The sequence below is a fragment of the Cibotium barometz genome, chromosome 54 (genome assembly GCF_041138505.1).
Source record: "Cibotium barometz isolate CiBa-2024 chromosome 54, ASM4113850v1, whole genome shotgun sequence".
NCBI classification, from domain to species: Eukaryota; Viridiplantae; Streptophyta; class Polypodiopsida; order Cyatheales; family Cibotiaceae; genus Cibotium; species Cibotium barometz.
Window position 1 is genome coordinate 488,302 of NC_141099.1, and position 18,551 is coordinate 506,852.

At 46.1% G+C, this 18,551-nt stretch overlaps 1 protein-coding gene across 2 annotated transcripts in view; it reads right to left on the reverse strand.

Moving 5' to 3' along the window:
- The window catches only part of LOC147607754 (AICARFT/IMPCHase bienzyme family protein), an 82,296-nt gene that overhangs the window by 14,294 nt on the left and 49,451 nt on the right, over positions 1-18,551 (reverse strand). For both annotated transcript variants that reach the window (XM_086790171.1, XM_086790170.1), the window contains exons 5-8: positions 15,007-15,140; positions 14,621-14,804; positions 14,368-14,522; positions 3,016-3,225 (exon numbers count right to left, since the gene is read on the reverse strand). In XM_086790171.1, coding sequence (XP_086646297.1) covers positions 3,016-3,225; positions 14,368-14,522; positions 14,621-14,804; positions 15,007-15,140 — 683 coding nt within the window. The remainder of the gene's footprint in view (positions 1-3,015; positions 3,226-14,367; positions 14,523-14,620; positions 14,805-15,006; positions 15,141-18,551) is intronic.

Sequence of the window (18,551 nt, forward strand, 5' to 3'; positions counted from 1 at the left end):
GGGCCTGAAGTAGATATCCTCGTGTCCGGATCTCCTCCCCAAACCGAGTCACTCCAAACGTGGAGTCGGACTCCATCAATCAACCCCCCTCTTGTGTAAAAGAGTCCATGACCCTTCGCATGCCGCAGAAACCACAAGATACGCAATCTTGCCTCCCAAAGAGTCATCTGCAACCATGAGCTCAACTGCCTCATCAGGAAGCTCCCGTCCAATCTGGTGTCCATCAACCAAATCAATGAGCCATTCTGCTTCCGAGTCAAAGAGGCATCACAATGCTCTCAAGGATCAACACCTGGTACGGTGCAAAGCCAAGTCCTGGAAACCTACTGAAGACCATGCAAGGCCTTCTGAAACCTGTCAACCACCCCCTCTAAATCCGGAACCACAAAGCCTGGAGAATGCACCTCCTTCTGCAACTAATCAACTACCACCTACGTGGCTTTCCGAGAGGTCCCCGTGGCAAGAACATCCTCATCTACAGGAGTTTCTTTGTCCCGAATGCTATGAGACATTAGAGCATAAGTTACCTCTTCAGTTTCCTTTGACTGACGAACACAAGAACCACCAACATCAGTACTGGAAAGTTCCTGCCAACTGCTGCCATCAACTGGCGCGGAGGCTCGGTCCGAGGTAGCTCCTCTCGGGCGAGGTAGATCCCAAGCAGCTCGAGGACAGTCCATAAGATCCACTATATTGGTGTCCTCCACCTCCAAGATCCGGAAGAACCTGGTGATGGTTGGCTGGCAAGGGAGGGAGCGGGGTGGCTGGGGCTAAAGCTCTCTCAAGAAGGTGTCCATGTGCCTGCGGAGCTCAAGCAAGAAGAGACCTAGGCAACGCTAGTCCTGGAAGTCAATGATCCTGGAGAGTGGACCAAATCCCTCACGAAATAGACAGTGAAACCTCCCGTGGATCTCATAGTATACTGCCATGCGGTATATATAATGCTCCTCCATCTCAATTTCTGTGTAGCATAATTGGCAGATCCTCTCCTCTCTAGGTCTCCATATGAGCTTCTCGGCTCTAAAGATGCGCTCAGCTCGACCTGTCTCCAACTCAGAGGCGGTAGGATGAAACCCATATCTGGCCAATCGCAATCCGCATGGCATGGGACATGTGAACACTCAAGTAGCCTCGGCTACTGGATGAATCCATCCTGACTAAGTGTGTGGAAGTGATCTCTGTAGAAGTGCATCTTCCTAGGAAGCTCCGGAGTTGTGATCCATGTGCAATGGGTGTAGAGGCTGAGAAGATCTAACCGGATAACCCGGTTGGTTCGTGTCAACGAGAAGGGGGGTGATCCAGCTCCTCTCACCTGCTCCCTCCCCCTCTCGCTGTATAACTGCATAGACGAATCTAGTGCTAGCTGTGGAAGGCGATTTCTGTCAAGAATGTATACATGATGCTAAATGTAAATGATTGTTTAAAAGAGGGCATTTGTAACCAATGGGCCACCACGTATAACGTCACGTGGTTCAGATGGCTTAGTCCTGATCATGCGTGACAACATCATCACCGGTAGCCTCTATATTCTCCTCCACTAATCCTTCCCTAGGCCTAGCCCCCAATAGGTTGCACCATACATACGTATTACTCATACTAAAGTGTCAGAGAGTCAACACTTAGTACAGGGGTTCTCAAAATGTGCCAAAAACACTCTCTAGAGATGGGTTAGAGAGGCATGCCCCCTCACTAGTTGGTCAGTGGCAGCCATGGTCATACAATTTGGGGGCCTGTAAAAGTGACTCCAAGGTATACATACTTCAGCACAATCTCCACTTGGGCCTCTTTGCATAAGAAAGATAATCATGAGGTTACCACATAAGATGTGTTGAAGTCCATAACCATGATTTTGCCTGAATTGATAATAAGGTCTCTCTCCTTGCAAAATCTGTCCAATGCATCCAAGTTTTTCTGCAAAACCCTCGGCTGAATCTGAGATCAAGATGATATCGTCAGCATATAACAATATGGCCACTACTGTCTGGGCCACCTCTACCCCCAAAACTCTCCACAAATATTGCAATCTCATCAATGTATAGACTGAAGAGTGTAGGTCAAAATGGGCAGCCCTGCTTAACTCCCATAGTGCTACATATTATATCTCCTGAGAGTCCACCGAGCACACATACTCGGTCAAGTATCATCTCATAGTGTGCCATCAAACCCCATATCATCTCATGTTAGAACTAGAGCTCTTGGATACATCCAATCAAACGGGATTGGGGGACAGAGTCAAAGGCTTTGCGGAAATCCACAAAGCAGCAATACACGTCTCTTCCATGACCTCGCCTCCTCTATGATAGCCTATATAGTAAAGCTATGGTCCAGCATAGACTTCCCAGAGGCTAGGGTCTGTGATAGATGCAAGGGTTCTTTTTTCCTCAACAATGTGCCAAGCTTCTGAGTTATCAGTATAACTCGTGTTGTCGTCTGGCCAGAAATGCACGCTTCTTTCAACAAGTGAGTCTATGGAGGATGCTTCTTTCGACAAGTGAGTCTACGGAAGATGCGTTGCATCCCACATGCTGAAATCAGCTCATGTTGTATCTCGCGTAGTAAGAGGCAGAGCCTGGTGGTTTTGCACTGTTCATCATGCCACCCATCATCAGGTTGGGAGCCCACTGGCAAACTTGCTGAGGAGCATGTGGTATAGGGGAAGGTGGAATTGGCAGAGTTATGGATGATGCAGAGAGTTCAGATGTACTGGTGGAGATAGGGAGGGATAAGTCTAGGGCTGAAACGTGGTGGGAGAGGTGGTCCTGATAAATGTGGTCAAGATCGTGCTGGAAATGGATGCAGATGAAGGTGTTGGCAAGAGGTGTGGAGAAGAGAAAGATAAGCAAACAATAACAAAACTATTGTTATCACATGCACAAAAAGAGCTTATGATGTTCAACTGTCAAATGCAATATCTGAAATTAATTATCTTAAAAGTTAAGTACAAAGTCAGCCACAAACTCTAGTGAAAAAAGAAAAACTTATCTTAGACATCATTAGAGAGGATTAAAGATTTACCTCATCAACTTCTACATTAAATGCGACTATTCCTCCAAATGCACTGACCGGATCTGCTTCCACCGCCAGCCTGTATGCCTGAAGCAAATTCTCTCGGCTAGCCACCCCACAAGGATTAGTGTGTTTCACTACAACACAAGTTGGCGAAGCAAATTCCGAAACGCAATTCCATGCAGCATCAGAATCAAGGTAGTTATTATATGACATCTCCTGCATAAAATTGGAAATATGATGAGAAATGTACGTATTGACTCTGGGTTGAAACACCGTAAACTAAAATTATTACTCCCTTTGCTTGGAATGCAATCACTGTGCCATGTACTTTGTATAGACAATTGTAACTAGCACTGTATGAAAGTTGTCAATGTACCTTGAATCAATCAAATACAACATTTCGACATGCAAGCAAAAACAGTTGACTTTGCCAAAACCATTCAGCACCTTCAAAAACTAGTCTAAAACAAGAGGAGATCCAATCAAAAATACAAGGTTTTGCAAATAAAGATAAAATACATAGGTAACTCTAGTTAAAACACCATCAAAGTAAAATTATTACTGCCTTCCCAGGCATGCAAACACTGTGCCATGAACTTAGTATAGAAAATTGTAAGTAGCACTGTATGGAAGTGGTTGATGTACTTTGAATCAATCAAATAGAGTATTTTGACATGCAAACATAGCTAAAAAATAGCTAGTTTGCCATAATCATTCAGCACCTTCAAAAACTAACCTAAAACAAAAGGAAACGAGACATGCTCACACCCCAACGGGACACACCCAGAAACTCCCATGCGATTCAGAACCTGCGACCAACTTATGCTCGCATGTTGATGAGAGCATAAGTATTGTTGTTCTTACCCTGATCTCTCTCTCTCAAAACACCGTCTATGGCTTGAAGTGTTTATTTTAATGCATTATTGAAGCGTGTAAAATATGAGCTTAATTATCACCCCCGTGAGATGTTATGTTTTGTCTCTATTTTATTTTCCATTCCATGATGAGATACGACATGGACACTATTGTATCACTTTGGCCTTATAGGCCATTGGATCTTTAGTAGACGCTTAATATCTATGGTCTTCAGTATCCAGACCAAAGATGCCTGGGCTTGTTCTTGCTACAACTCAACAACACACAGAGAGCCGCCTCAGAGCACAGACCTCACAAGCTAGTTCAGCCCAGCTCAGGATCACCAACTTCTTCCAGCCCCAGCATGTTGTACCTACTCCACCATCCGTCACTCTACTGCGAGCCACAGTGCTCTGAGCTACGAGACGACCTCGCCCCCCTGGACCACAACCACCACCAGTCCATCAGGCCCAAATGGATGTGATCCTTACATGTCACCGACCCACGATGGAGGCCTCTTCTTGTCGGCCCCTCTTCACTATTTCAGATCCTACGGCCACCCGCTCCTTCCTGAGGACGGATCTCCTTCATGGACCCCTCCTTGGAGATCGATGGACCCCTCCCTTCCATAGATTCAGGATAGAGTATATTATGATCATTATTGTATACTTTATAGCATGCTCCTTCGTTTGTTCTGTACATTTACCTAGCACTTAGCTTCAGTTACTAGGTTTCCAGTTTCAGTTTTAGTTTTGTTTCAGTTTTCCATGACGATGATATTCCCTAGATACTTGTAATCATCTTCGGTCTCATAGGCTCATTAGGCCTTTTGTAAGACATAAATATAAACCCCTCATCAGCTCCAGGTCTAGGACATGCTCCACTGCCAAAGGTTGAGGTTGTGGACGGGGATCTGATGGTGGGGGTAGGGGTAGCTGATGGGGGATATGATAGAGGGAGCATGCATAGTTGTGCCATGTGTCCGGGCAGGTGATAGGTGTGGGAGGGCGGTGTTCTCCGGGTTTCCTCGAGGCCTTTTTGTTCAACCCTAAGAAAACTTGGTATAACTCATCCTCTTTCCGAGCGTAGAACTCCCGTTTCTTGCATTGGGTGAGTCGTTGAGAAATCTGTTGCGCTTGGCGCTTCGTAATTTGCCCAATCCGTACCTCATGCTTAGGACAGGAGCGTGTGGCCCGACATTCATCATCATACCAATAGTTCTCGGGCATGGAACCGCAAGGTGGCTTGGTTGTAGATCGCCGTTAGCAGATGAAAGAAGTGGTGGCGGATGTGTGGAGTATGGTGGTGAGTTGTGATGTGAGGGTGGATAGGGGGACGATAGGTTCGACATCCTGGAGTTGGCGGTAGATGTGGTTGGAGTAAACAAGGTCAAGCTCGTGATCAAAAAGGACCTGAGTGTAATGTGAGATGGGAGGTGGTGGCGGAGGGGCGGGTGGAGAGAGAGAGCATCCACTAAAGACCCAATGGGCCTATGAGACCAAAGCGATACAATAATGTCCATGGCATATCTCATCATGGAATGGAAAGTAAAATAGAAACAAAACATAGCTATCTCATTGGGGTGATACAAAACCGTCCATGGAAACTCATTATGGAATATAGGAACATGAAACATGGAACATGAGAGGAGCATCAGCCCCCAATAGATGGTATACCACTCTCCAAAATATCAATGGGGCTAATGAGTATGTACGAGAGGTCTCCCTCAGCTTCGTCATGTGGAAATGTAGGTCGTTCACAAAGGGCATGGTCCTCAAGCCATTCATAGACTACGCAATGGGCGAGCCCACGATCACGAGGGACTCACTGCTGAGTACATATCGCATGCCGATGATACCCTAGCGCCCCTATTCGCTTACATGTTCAATAGAGCCCTTTGTGAAGGATTTCCACCCTCTTGGTCCACCAACACCATCACCCCCATCCTCAAAGCCGGAGATCCACTTGATCCTAATAACTACAGGACGATCATGATTGGCCACACATTGGCCAAACTCTATGGATCAGTGCTAGAGGCGGAGCTCAATTCTTTTGTAGAGAGCCAAGGATGCAAAGCCTCAGGATAGGCTGGCTTTCGGAGGAGCTACTCTACCCTTGACCACATCTTAACCCTCCGTGCCATCATCGAGGAGGGTAGAGCACGACACCAGAGGATTTGCTGCTACTTTGTGGATTTCCGCAAAGCTTTTGATATTGTACCTCGAGCCCACCTCCTACACCGTCTACAAGAGATAGGAGTCCCATCTCACATGGTTTGGAGCATCATCGCCCTCTATGAGTCCGTCACCGGACGAGTGAGAGCCCCAGGAGGTACATCACAGGAGATTTCCAGCACTATTGGGGTGGAGGGCTGCCCTCTATCACCCACTCTTTTCGGCCTCTACATTGATGAGATCTCGAGCTTCATTGACGGATTAGGCAGGGCTGGACCCACACTCACAGGCATATTGATCCCCATACTACTTTATGCACATGACATCGTCCTCCTCTCAAACTCAGCCGTGGGGCTTCAAAGACAGTCGGATGCCTTATAGGACTTCTGCACTATTAACCTTGGTAAAACCAAGGTAATGGTCTTCAATACCTCTCGCCCCTTCACATCCATATTGAGCTTCACAGATAGAGGGGATCCTCTGGAGATTGTCCCATCCTGTGTCTACCTTGGTGTCACTTTCAGTGGCCCACGCTTCACCATGCTTCCCGCAGCACATGCCAGAGTGACACGGGGATATGCAGCCTTGAGCTTACTTGAGCGGCAGTGCTTCCAAGAACATTTCCAAGAGCCTAGGACGAAGGGCTGGCTTTTTGACACCCTCGTCACACCAGCCTTGATGTAATCGAGCAGCCTTTTGGGGGCAAGATTTATCCGATAAGGATTGGTAGTGCGTTGAGAGGCCCCAGGTCATGATGCTCTCCCGTATGATCCGCAACAAACCATCAGTGCCACACCAAATTATCTAGGTAGAGTTTGCTGCAGCCCCAATGGAAGTGGATGCACTCTTGTAGACAGTCACATACCTCCATCGCATCAGACACATGGATCCCCACAGGTACGCGAGGCTTGCCCTGGATTCCTCAAGACAGCTAGCACTTGAGGGCCACTCTGGAGTATGGTATGTACTAGTTTCCACTTGGTTCTTAGTATATGGGCTCCACACAGACCGCCTACCCACCTTGAGTACAGTTTGGACTCCCCTTTTCTCCGGCTCTCTCGCGACGATACCAACCGGGTTATCCGGTTAGATCTTCTCAGCCTCTACACCATTTGCACATGGATCACACCTTCGGAGCTCCCCACAAAGATGCACTTCTACAAAGATCACTTCCTCACACTCACTGAGGATGGATTCATCCAACAGCGGGGCTACTTGAGTGTTCACATATCCCATGCCATGCGGATTGCGATTGGCCAGATACGGGTTTCATCCCACCGCCTCAGAGTGGAGACAGGTAGATCTGAGCGCATCTTCACAGCTGGGAAGCTCATACGGAGACCCAAAGAGGAGAGGATCTGCCGATTATGCCACACAGAGGTTGAGACTGAGGAGCATTACATATGCCACTGCCCAATATACTATGAGATCCGCGGGAGGTTTCATTGTCTATTTTGTGAGGGATTTGGTCCACTCTCCATAATCATTGACTTCCAGGACTAGCGTTGCCCGGGCCTCTTCCTGCTTGAGCTCCACAGACACAGGGACACCTTCTTGAGAGAGCTTCGGCCCAAGCCACCCCGCCTCCTCCCTCGCGAGCCAACCATCACCGGTTTCTTCCGGACCCAAGAGGTGGACGACACTGATATAGTGGATATTGTGGACCCTCCATGAGCTGCTCTGGACCTACTACCTCGCCCGAGAGGAGTTATCTTGGACCGAGCCTTCGCACTCCAACATGCCCGACGCCCCCCCACCCCCCCCTCCCCCGGCCGCGGCCATGATCACCTCATCAGTTCCAGATCCAGGACATGCTCCACCGCCATCGAGCTACCTTTCCACATGACATAGCTGAGGGAGACCTCTCGGCCATACTCATTAGCCCCATGCTTGATATTTTGGAGAGTGGTATACTATCTACTCGGAGCAGATGTTGCTCTCAGGTTCCTATGTTCTTAGTATTTCCATGATGAGTTTCCATGGACAGTTGGGAATCTTGAATATCTATGCACCTAACATGAGAGGTGAAAGGGTGGCCTTTTGGGACACCATTACAAATGTCATTCCCCAAGTTGATCATTGGATAGTGGGAGGAGATTTTAATAAGGTTGAGCAACCTTCTGACAAGAAGGGTGGACGCGAAGGGGGTTTACACCCTTTGGAGTGAGCCTCATGGGAGAGGTTCATGCTTTCCTTTTTTGGCAGGGATTGCTGGACTGAGGATGACTTCGAGAGAAGGCCAAATTCTTTATCTTTCTCTTGGCATAACCTCGGGAGTGGGGATGAGAGCATCTTTGCACGTCTGGACAAGTTTTATGTGGATGATTGGTCCTTGGACAGAGGAGGCACCATTGCTATTATGCCTGGCACCACCAAATCCGATCATTGCCCCGTCGCTTTGTGTCTCAGGGAGCCTGGGGCTTGCTCGGCCTCTCCCCGTATCCGTATCGCTGACTCTCTTTATCTAGATGCTGACATTTCCCTTGAGATCAGAGAGAGATGGAGATCTTGTGACGGTCCTGATCCTCGTCATATTATTGCGCTAGCTCTTGAGGGGACCAGCCATCATTATCATAGCACTGCCTTGTCTAAGAAGAAGGAGGCTCTGGACAAGGAGAGAGCTATCAGGCGTAGGATTGCTGCTCTTCAAAGGGAACATGAAAAGCATCCACATGCGACTTGGATTACAGACCTCTTGACCACAATTAGAGCAGAGCTGCAGTTGGCCATGGACAGGAGGGCTGAGTTCGCCTTTCATGCGAACGAGGCCTTTTGGACTTAGATGGGTGGCAGATGCAACAAAGCGTTTTTTTCAGCACACAGGCCTTCCCATAGTAGGGATTCTGTGAGGTACTTGCAGGATTCACAGGGTGAGGTTCAGATTGAGCCTGATAAGGTGAGGGGTATTGCTTCAGAATTTTATCGGTCTTTGTTGACTGCAGAGGTGCCCTCCCCTCAAAGAGATGTGGCACGGCAGAAAGTTGGGGAGTGCATGCCCAGGCTCATTACAGATGCTGTGTGTTCTTCCCTGGATGCCCCTTTCTCGAAGGATGAATTCCTTCACGCACTGCATGCTCTTTCCAGTGGTTCATGCCCAAGGGATGATGGTCTTTCTCCCGCCTTCTTTATTCTTTTTTGGGATCATATTGGACATGCTATCACTGTTGCCCTTCAGGAAATGTGGTTGTCGGGTATGATGCCTCCATACCTCACGGAGGGGCTGATTCACCTTATCCCCAAGAGTGGGGACAAGACTGACATCAAGCAATGGAGGCCCATCACCCTCCTTGGATCTGCATATAAAATCTTAGCTAAGGCCTTGAGTATAAGGTTGCAGCCGATTCTCCAAAGGACTATCCATGATACCCCAGAATGGGTTCCTCCAAGGAAGGAGTATATTTGATAACATCTTTTCTTTCTAGGAAGCTGTCGTGTGGGCAAAGTCTAGTCAGCAGCCTCTTGCCATTCTTTTGCTTGATTTTGAAAAAGCTTATGGCAGAGTGGATTGGGATTTTTTGGAGTGCACTATGGCATACATGGGGTTTTCCCAAAACTAGATCAGAGGTGTGTCTTGCCTATACAGGGAGGCTCATAGCACTGTTTTAGCCTGTGGGGGATGCGGTGAGCGTTTTCAGATTTCCCGTTCAGTGAGGCAGGGCTGTCCCCTCGCCCCTTTACTGTACCTCATCGTAGCTGAGGCTATGAGCAGGTTTCTTCGGGCTGCCCCTGGTGTTGTGGGTCTCAGGCTGCCTTTATGAAGGAGGAAGAGTTTTTCGACTCTGAGTTAGCAGATGATACAGCTTGTTCCTTGAGGCTTCACATGCTTGTTTTTGTGCTTTCCGGACAGCCTTGGAGACCTTTTGTTTGGCAACAGGAGCTTCTATCAATTGGCATAAGTCAGTTGGTTGTTGGATCGGTGATTTTCCTCTTGCAGATTGGGGTATAGATGTTGGTTTTACTTGGATTGAGAGAGGATGCTCTACCAGATACCTTGGTTGTCAGGTGGGCGTTGACATCTCCCCTGCACAACAGTTTGTTCCAGTGCTCTTAAGCATTAAAAGCAAACTTCATCACTAGAGTAGGAGGAAGCTCGACTTGGCCTCTAGAGCTTTGGTGGTTAACCAAGTTTTGCTAGCCACGACTTGGTTTATCGCTTCGTGCTGGATTTTTCATAAGGGCTGCATTGGCCAGCTTCGTCGCCTTATTCGGAACTTTCTTTGGTCAGGGCTTGGTGGAAATGCACACACCAAGGCTAGAGTTGCTTGGGAAACCATTATCAGGCCTAAGCAAGAAGGGGGATTGAATATCATTGACCCTGAGGTGCAATGTAAGGCTTTGCTGTGTAAGCTGGTTATTAGGGGCTTTCTTACAGGCACTGAGCCGTGGAAGGACTTTCTCATGCAGCAGATCATGAAGTGTGTCCCTGCTCGCGGAGGTGACTGGACTCTCAGCTCACGCTTTATTTTTTTGGATGCAGTTCACCGCTCCCCTTCATCCCCCCTGGTTAGGTTCCTCCTACGGGCCTGGGACTACCCGAGGAGTTTTTTGGTACACATCCCCCCACGTTCAGCAGAGGAAGTTAACCGGCAGCCCATTCTGTGGAATGATTTGATCTTAGATGTGCATGGTAGGCCTCTTGGAGCAGCTATGCGTATTCTTTGGGCTGGCTGGGAGACCCTTTGCCCCACAGTGTTGGCTTGGAAGAGATTTCAGAGCCTCACCGAGGTACAGAGATTTGATCTCACGCAGCATTTGAGAGGCTCTAGTCGGAGGATTGCACAGATTGATGCAGCCATTCCCAACCACTGGATTACTCGATCTTTTTTGGAAGACCGTCATCACTCTTGGTTTGGGGTTTTTTCTGGGACAGTTGTTCCTCTTCAGGTTATGGGTCTCCCCTTGCCTAGGGAGGATGATGTACCGGTCTTTTTTTCCTGTACACGATGGATGGCAGTTGGAGAGATGTGACATACAGGACCTTATTGAGGGCCCCCAGATTCGTCCAATCACAATTGTTGGCAGGTTAGGGAAGCACATCTTTGTTGACCCCCACCCCCCCCCCCCCAAGGGATGATCACAGAGAGTGTTAGCCTTTGGTTGTATGGTGGTTGCCCTATCAGACATTTGCATTGGGACCCCGGTGAGTGGGTGTGGAAGGATGCTTGTAACCCCTTGAAAAGCATGCCTTTTTTCAGTTATACGGTGCGGAATGCCAGACATCTTATCTTGGGACACATTCAGAGTGCCCCTACTCTTAGACCCCATTGAGAATCTTACGGCATTTTGACCGACATTCAGAGGGTTTTTGGCGGAGATTGTGGCATTCTTATAGGAAGCCTTAGATTTCCTCCTTTATCTGGGTTTCTCTTCATGGTGGTATGGCCACCAATCAGTGGAGGTCAGTTACTCGTGCTTGCCCAGCTTGCCCTACATGTGCAGGAGTTTCGGAGTCAGTTTACCATTGTTTATGGGAATGCAGGGAAGCACACAGGGTTTGGTCTGCGATTGCACACCTCTTTGGTAGGATTAAGAGGGATGCTATCATTTCTTTTGGTTCTATCATTTGGTTGACACAGTCCAGGCCTCAGCTGAGATTCGAGGGGACTAAAAGGAGCTTGGCCATTATGGTTAGGCAAGGAGTTGCTCGGCAGTGTTGTCTTCAGGATTTGCCACTTTCACACTTTGTCCCTCCGGCACAGAGGTTAGACAGCTCTTGGGAGATTATTGCTAGCATCTCAGCCTTGAATATCTGGAAGGCTAGATACACCGAGGCCATTGAGGGTACTCCCGTTCTTGTTTCTCAGTGTCTTTGCAGGATTCGGAGTGATATTATTCACACCATCATGGCTACCTGGGCTAGAATCCAAGCATCTTCGAGGGCTGCGGAGAGGAAGCGCGGCCAGTTTATGAGAGAGTGGGACATTGGTATCTTTTTCACGTCCTCTCACTCGGGACCCTATTGGCAGCACAGGGCTCCTGATGGGTTGAGATCTCCACCTTTCTTGGTGTGAAATCTCCATTTTGTGAAATTTTTTAATATTAATAGAAGTATCCTTTCTAAAAAAAACGTTTTTATGCTAAAAGTAGATTTTGGACGCTTTTCTACTTGGATTTGCCGTCTCCATGTGCTTTTATGTGCTCTGGTGTTAGCCTCTTTCTACCGACCTGAACCTGCCACCACTCAGCCCTGTACAGATGTCACATGGCAGGCCGCACAGGCTGGCTGTGCATGGAAATGCTGCAGAGGTTGGTGCTGTTGTTTGTTGTGCTGCAGATCAGCCGTTAGCGGTTATGTGTGTAGCCTTCCCTTGAGAGAGAAGTAGCAAGGGTTACACTAAAACCTTGATACGCTAGTTGACTACAACCATAGCCAGCACAAAGATGCACTCTTCTGCATATGGTCTCACAGTCACCTCATACACGCCTCTCCCTTGACTATGCACACCCACATTATCCCCACCGCTTGGGTTGCTTGCACACAACACATGCAACTTAGCCTTATGGCTGCACGCATCTTTTGAATACAACCCTCTCACATGCAGCCTTCTCACCAAGAGAAATAGCTGAGATTCCCCATACGCTCTAATACGAATTGTAAGATCCCTCCAAGATCTCCCTAAACACAAGCAACAAGATTAACACCAAAAATAAGGGGTGCATGCTAGCTCAACTCCCAAGCATAGATTTGGGATTGCAAACCACCCCAAAGCCAAAGGCTAAGGCTCACTATCAACAACAATTGTGTAACAATAATAATAAACCCACAAGTCACTTATATAGTGACTTCTGGTCTAGGCTCAGAGCCACTGTCAACAATTGTCAACACTAATAACAATTGTTGACAATTGTCAACAATAACAATAATCAACCACAAGTCACTTATATAGTGATTACTGCTGCTATAAATAACCAACCAGTCATAAATAGCCAGTACCTAAGGTTTTACTAATAATCCACTTTAGCCACCTGTACCAACCTACTTTCCCTACTCCTAGGGCTTTCCTAACCCTGCCAAATCAGGCCACTAATCCCAAGAATTAGCGTTTAGGTACATAACATCAAAGTTGTAAACATATTTCTTTCAAATGCTTCAAAAGCCCAATAGAAGAGCACAGAACATACGAGAGTATCAGATGTGTTTTTATAAACATTTGCATGAGCAATCGTACAATCATATGAGTATGATTACAACTATGGCCCAGAGCATACTAGCACCACGCATTCCTGGAATAAATAAGGTACATTTTGTCATGTGTTTTTCCCTTTTTTGCTTGATTATTTCATTGTCCCATCATTTTTTTCAAAATTAACCAGGTTCTTGTTGTTTTCTCGATACAAAATATTTTATTATTTCCTATAGTTTTCCCTTCTAACTAAACACATGGTTATGTCATGCCAATTATTATAATTAAACTAACATTTTCTTCACTAAAAGTTGGTACTTAAGGTTTAATACCTCCACAGGCATGTTACCCTTAGAACCTCCAACTCAATGCAAAACATCGAGTTGGAGGTCTAACTGGATGCAAAACATCGAGTTGAACCTCCAACTCGATGCCAAATGGCATGGAGTTAGAGTTTCAAATCGATGCAAAACATCAAGTTTTGGATGTCTAACTCCATGTTTTTTGCATCGAGTTGGAGGTTCAACTTGATGTTTGACATTAAGTGCAATTTTCAACCCCTTATAGTCTTTCAAATTATTGTTATTATTATTTTAAGAAATACCATTTCATAACATTTTGGCCCAAAAAAACTATAAAATTAACATCAAGTTTTGTGCAGTTAAATTAGCAATAGTTTAGTGCAAGGCTAAAAAGTTGAAATTGTAAACACTTTCTTTATCGTGAATACATATGACGTCTGGAGTTTAGGGCGGGTCCTCCAGAGAGCCAAACGCCCCCCATTACAAAGACCCAGACCTACCTGCCAATCCAAATCCAAGACTTGCTTCAGCCACATAGAGAGGCACAACCACAGGTAATGAATATTAAGGCCAAGTACTCAGTCCATGAGGAGAATGACACATGATGAGGTTCGACACGAGGTTCTCTTGCTGCCTACTCTATTGTTTTGGCAGCTAGAGTTTTTCATTTTTCTTCTCGTCTCGACATTAGTCTACTCATGTATCACACACAAGAGATGTCCCAAGAGCTCCATATACTAGAAATTTTTTGAAGGGAACATATCTCTTAACAGAGACATCAGTGGACTGTCTTCATACCCTAGATATTCCACTTTCACTCAACAGCACAACCAAATATCTCAAAAATAAATTCCAGATTGCAAATGAAATAACATTAAATCATTTTAAGTACATATGGCATACCTTTCCATGGTGCTGCATAGCAGTTGCAATTCCACCAAAATTAACATCAGCCAAAGATTTATCAATATAAAAAGCAGCCTTTTGATGTGGGTTTTCACCATATCTTAGAGATGACTGTTTTGAGAGAGGAACTGTCAAGCTTGGTGGAAAAGCCTCTGCTCATGCTCCATAACGGCAGTAAAGAATCAGAATCTCAATCAAATCAACTGGCTATACAAAAAGGCTTTAGCATGCCAAAGACAGCCACTCTCACCAATGCCAGTTTGCTTCCATAACCACTCAGCAACCGCAGAATCATAAGATGCAGCATGCTGAAATGCCTTCCAAGCCAGCTTTTTCCTGAATTTTTGGTCCTCCATGCTTCCATTACCCTGCAGATGTTCTATAAGAGGGGAATAGTCTTCTGGATCCACGACTACAAGCACATCCTTGTGGTTCTGCAATAATCATCAATAGAAATGGTGTACTTAGAAGTTTTTCCTGCTTTGATAAAAATAACCTAATGGTAGATTAAATGGACACAGTGGCATTGGTCTTTTCTCATTTTGACTTCCACTCTGGTCACCACAGGGTTTAAAAAAATAGCAACCTATAAATATAAAGACCTGTGACTTTCAACAAGGTGCCAGAAATGAATACCTTGGCTGCTGCTCGTATCATGGCGGGGCCACCAATATCAATATTCTCCACACCATCTTCAAAAGATACAGCTTTAGAAGCAGTGACTGTCTCATAAAAAGGATACAGATTCACAACCACAATGTCAATGGTACCTGCATCAGAAAATATCAAGAAGTTGGTGACTTGATGACAATAAGACAATAAAAACAGGGCGTAAGCATGTTAAGGAGGCACCAGAAAGGGGAAAAGAGGGTAAGGTGTTGTTAAGGAGACACCAGAAAGGGGAAAAGGGTAAGGCATTGATTGTCTGAAGCTTGGTGTGCCAACCCAGAGAGCATATTCTTTCGCAATTCACATGTAAGTTCACTCAGTGTTCATGAGGCTTTTCCTATGTTCCACATGAACCCAAGAGGGTGATAGATTTCAGGGAAGGCAACTTAGGAACAAGTGGATCCCTCAATATAAGATTAAGGGTGAAGGAAGACTTAACTTGGGAGTCAACAGCTAGTTTGAGGAAGTGCTTTCCTAATTTCATTTAAGAGTAAATGCTTGAAGAGGGGAAGTTGGACACTAATCTATGGATTAGGGACCTAATCCAACGAGGTTAGGGAGCCCTAGGATTAGGGATTAGCAGGCAGATACTTGGCTAGGCCCTAGGCTTGGGTTATTATGAGACACAATTGTGCAAACGCACCAATGAAGGTCTGGCTTGGACCAAGAGAGCAGACATGCTCATGCCACGCACGTGGCAAGTACCTACATTGGTGTGTCGAAGGCTTTTGGGCAGGCTTCGGTGGTATGGGACGCCAGAGTTAGACACGGGCCTATGGATTGTGTGGGAAGCCCTAGACTTGGCTTGAGGGAGATCAGTGGATGCCGGTCACAGTTGGGAGGTGAGCTAGCCTCCTACCTCATGGTTTGGTTTGGGGCTGTCCTTGTTTTCAGTTGTGTTTAGGGCAAATTTTGGGAAGGACTTCATTTGTGGTGCATAGGTGCGTCTAACAAAGTTTGGGGATTGAGGGTCAGGAGACATGTCATTGGAGGATTTTCAAGAGAACCGGCCTCCCGAGACATTCTTAGAGTTGATGGGAATTGGGCATATGATTAGAGGTATTGATCTTCTTAAGAGTAAGCATTTCAATTGCAAACAATTGTGTAGAAGCCGGGGGAGATGTCACCATTTGGCCACCCAAGCAATGACACTAGAATGACCTTCGTGCTTCGAGCCTTTGAGCTTTGGATTGGAGCCCTTGGGCTCTGGACTGACTCCTATGGTGGCTAGGACTTGTCTTGAGCCTCGAGTCCGGACACATGATTCCTATAAGCCAAGAGACTCTTTGACTATGGCCAGAATAGTTGTGGGGTACAAGCTACATGAAATTTTATAGTTATGCGAAACGTTGGAAATGGCAATCAAACAGGGATGAAACACCGTTTTGGACAAGCATATAAGGGGAAACACAATTCTCCCCACATTTCTCACATGTAAGTAACATTTCACACATGCGAAACAGCCATTTCTCAGGTGAATGCAACCGCATATTTTGAGGATGTTGTTGGGTATGTACATTGGGAGAAAGCCATGGATGAAGAAAAGGCTACATTGGTTGCAAATAAGATATGGAAATTGGTGCATTTGTCTGAGGGTAAAAAGGCTATTGGATGTAAGTGGGTCTACAAAGTGAAGCACCACTCAAATGGAAGCATTAGCAAGTACAAGGCGAGATTGGCTGCCAAAGGTTATTCTCAGACCTACTGCATTGATTATGAGGAGACATTCAATCCCATTGCAAAGATGGCAACCATGAGAGTTGTCTGCGTCAAAATTGAGAATGCAAAGGGTCTCCTCAAGAAGAAGTTTGACATGAAGGATTTGGGTGAGCTGAGTTACTTTCTTGGTATTGAGGTCATCAAAACACCTGAGGGCCTATGGTTGTCACAGAGACAGTATGCATCGGACATGTTGTCCAAATATGATATGGATGTAAGCCGATTTCTGTACCATCGCATTAGAATGGCAAGCTGAGTGCAAACACACATGGGATTTTGGAGAATGCCACTATGTACAGGAAAATAGTGGGTAGCTTGATCTACATGACGATCACCAAGCCAGACATGAACTACACTAAAATGTTTGCAAGATCTATTTCGATAAAAACGCCCAAATCATGGGCTAATTTTGGGCCTTCTTTGACCATTTTGAAAAAAGGACCCAAATCAAGGAAGCTTGCCGTTTGTATCCATTTTAAAAAAACAATTAAAATAATCAAACCTTACACACAATACCATGAAAACAAACATGCCCTCTTCCTGTGAGCTTTGAATCTCCCTTCTTTAGACTTCTTGTGGGCTTTGAATATTGCCTACAAGCCTTGCCCTTTCCAATGTCTTGCTTGGTTTCCTATTTTTTGCAAATTTTTCCTCTTTTTTCTTACTTGCAGGCATATCCCCCTTTTTCTTTGCACCGTACCGCCTCCTTTATCTTAGTTTTTTTCTTTCCCTTTTCTTGCTCTTTGCCTCATACTCCATGGCTGAGTCTCATCTTGAGAGAGAGCACCAAAAAGAGTTCACCAAAGTGATTATTGGTGGCAGCAGGTGGATATTGTAACCAAGTACGATACAAAGACAGGTGGAGCAATAAGATTTCGATACCGACACTATGGCTTAGAGAGAGGTGGCTGTCCAAATTGAGTCAAGGCTCCGCTTGGTTGATTGGGTTCGGCATTGGTAAATGCTTGAAGATTTGAGCTGAGGAGCAAGCAAGGATGGACCGGGAACCTTCACTTCTCTCCCCTCCGCCAAATACCACGCACAAGAGTACACCACGTGCTTCTCCAACACAAAATTCAGCTTTTTGTGCCGTGCCTGTAAGTGCTACTTCTAGTCATGCACGTTCTGCTTTTCACGTTGCATCATCCTGCGGGAGTGGAAGCTCATTTGGAGCCATCCCATGCTCCTCCCAAAGCAACAGAACGCAGTCCACTTTGCATACAGCATGGCATCCACAAAGGAAGGCACTTATTGATGCTTTTGTAGCCCGTTTTTTTACTCACAAGGCATTTCATTCAATGTTGCCTGCTCTCCATTTTGCAAAGAGATGGTGGCTGAAATTGCAGCATTTGGTGCAATTTACAGTCCACCCTCTTATGATGCCTTGAGAGAGAGATTGTTAGAGAATGAGGATACATCCATCAATGACACCATTGCACCTGTGAAGGAGAAATGGAGTAACTATGGGGTCTCTTTGATGGCTGATGGATGGAGTGATATACGGAGCCATTCCTTAGAGGGTGTTCTTGCATCATGTAGAGGAAATCCCCTCTACATAAAGTCTACAAAGTGGAGTGAGGAAAAAAACAGCCCATGTACTTTGGGAGATGTGGAGTGAGGTTGTTAAGCATGTGGACCCTCAGAATGTGTTGCAATTTGTTTCTGATGGCTAGAGTATCAACAAGGCTGCAAGAGCCTTGTTACAGCAGAGATATCCACATATCACATGGAGTCCATGCATGGCACATTATCTTAACAACCTCCTCAAGGACATTGCTAAGTTGGATTGGGTG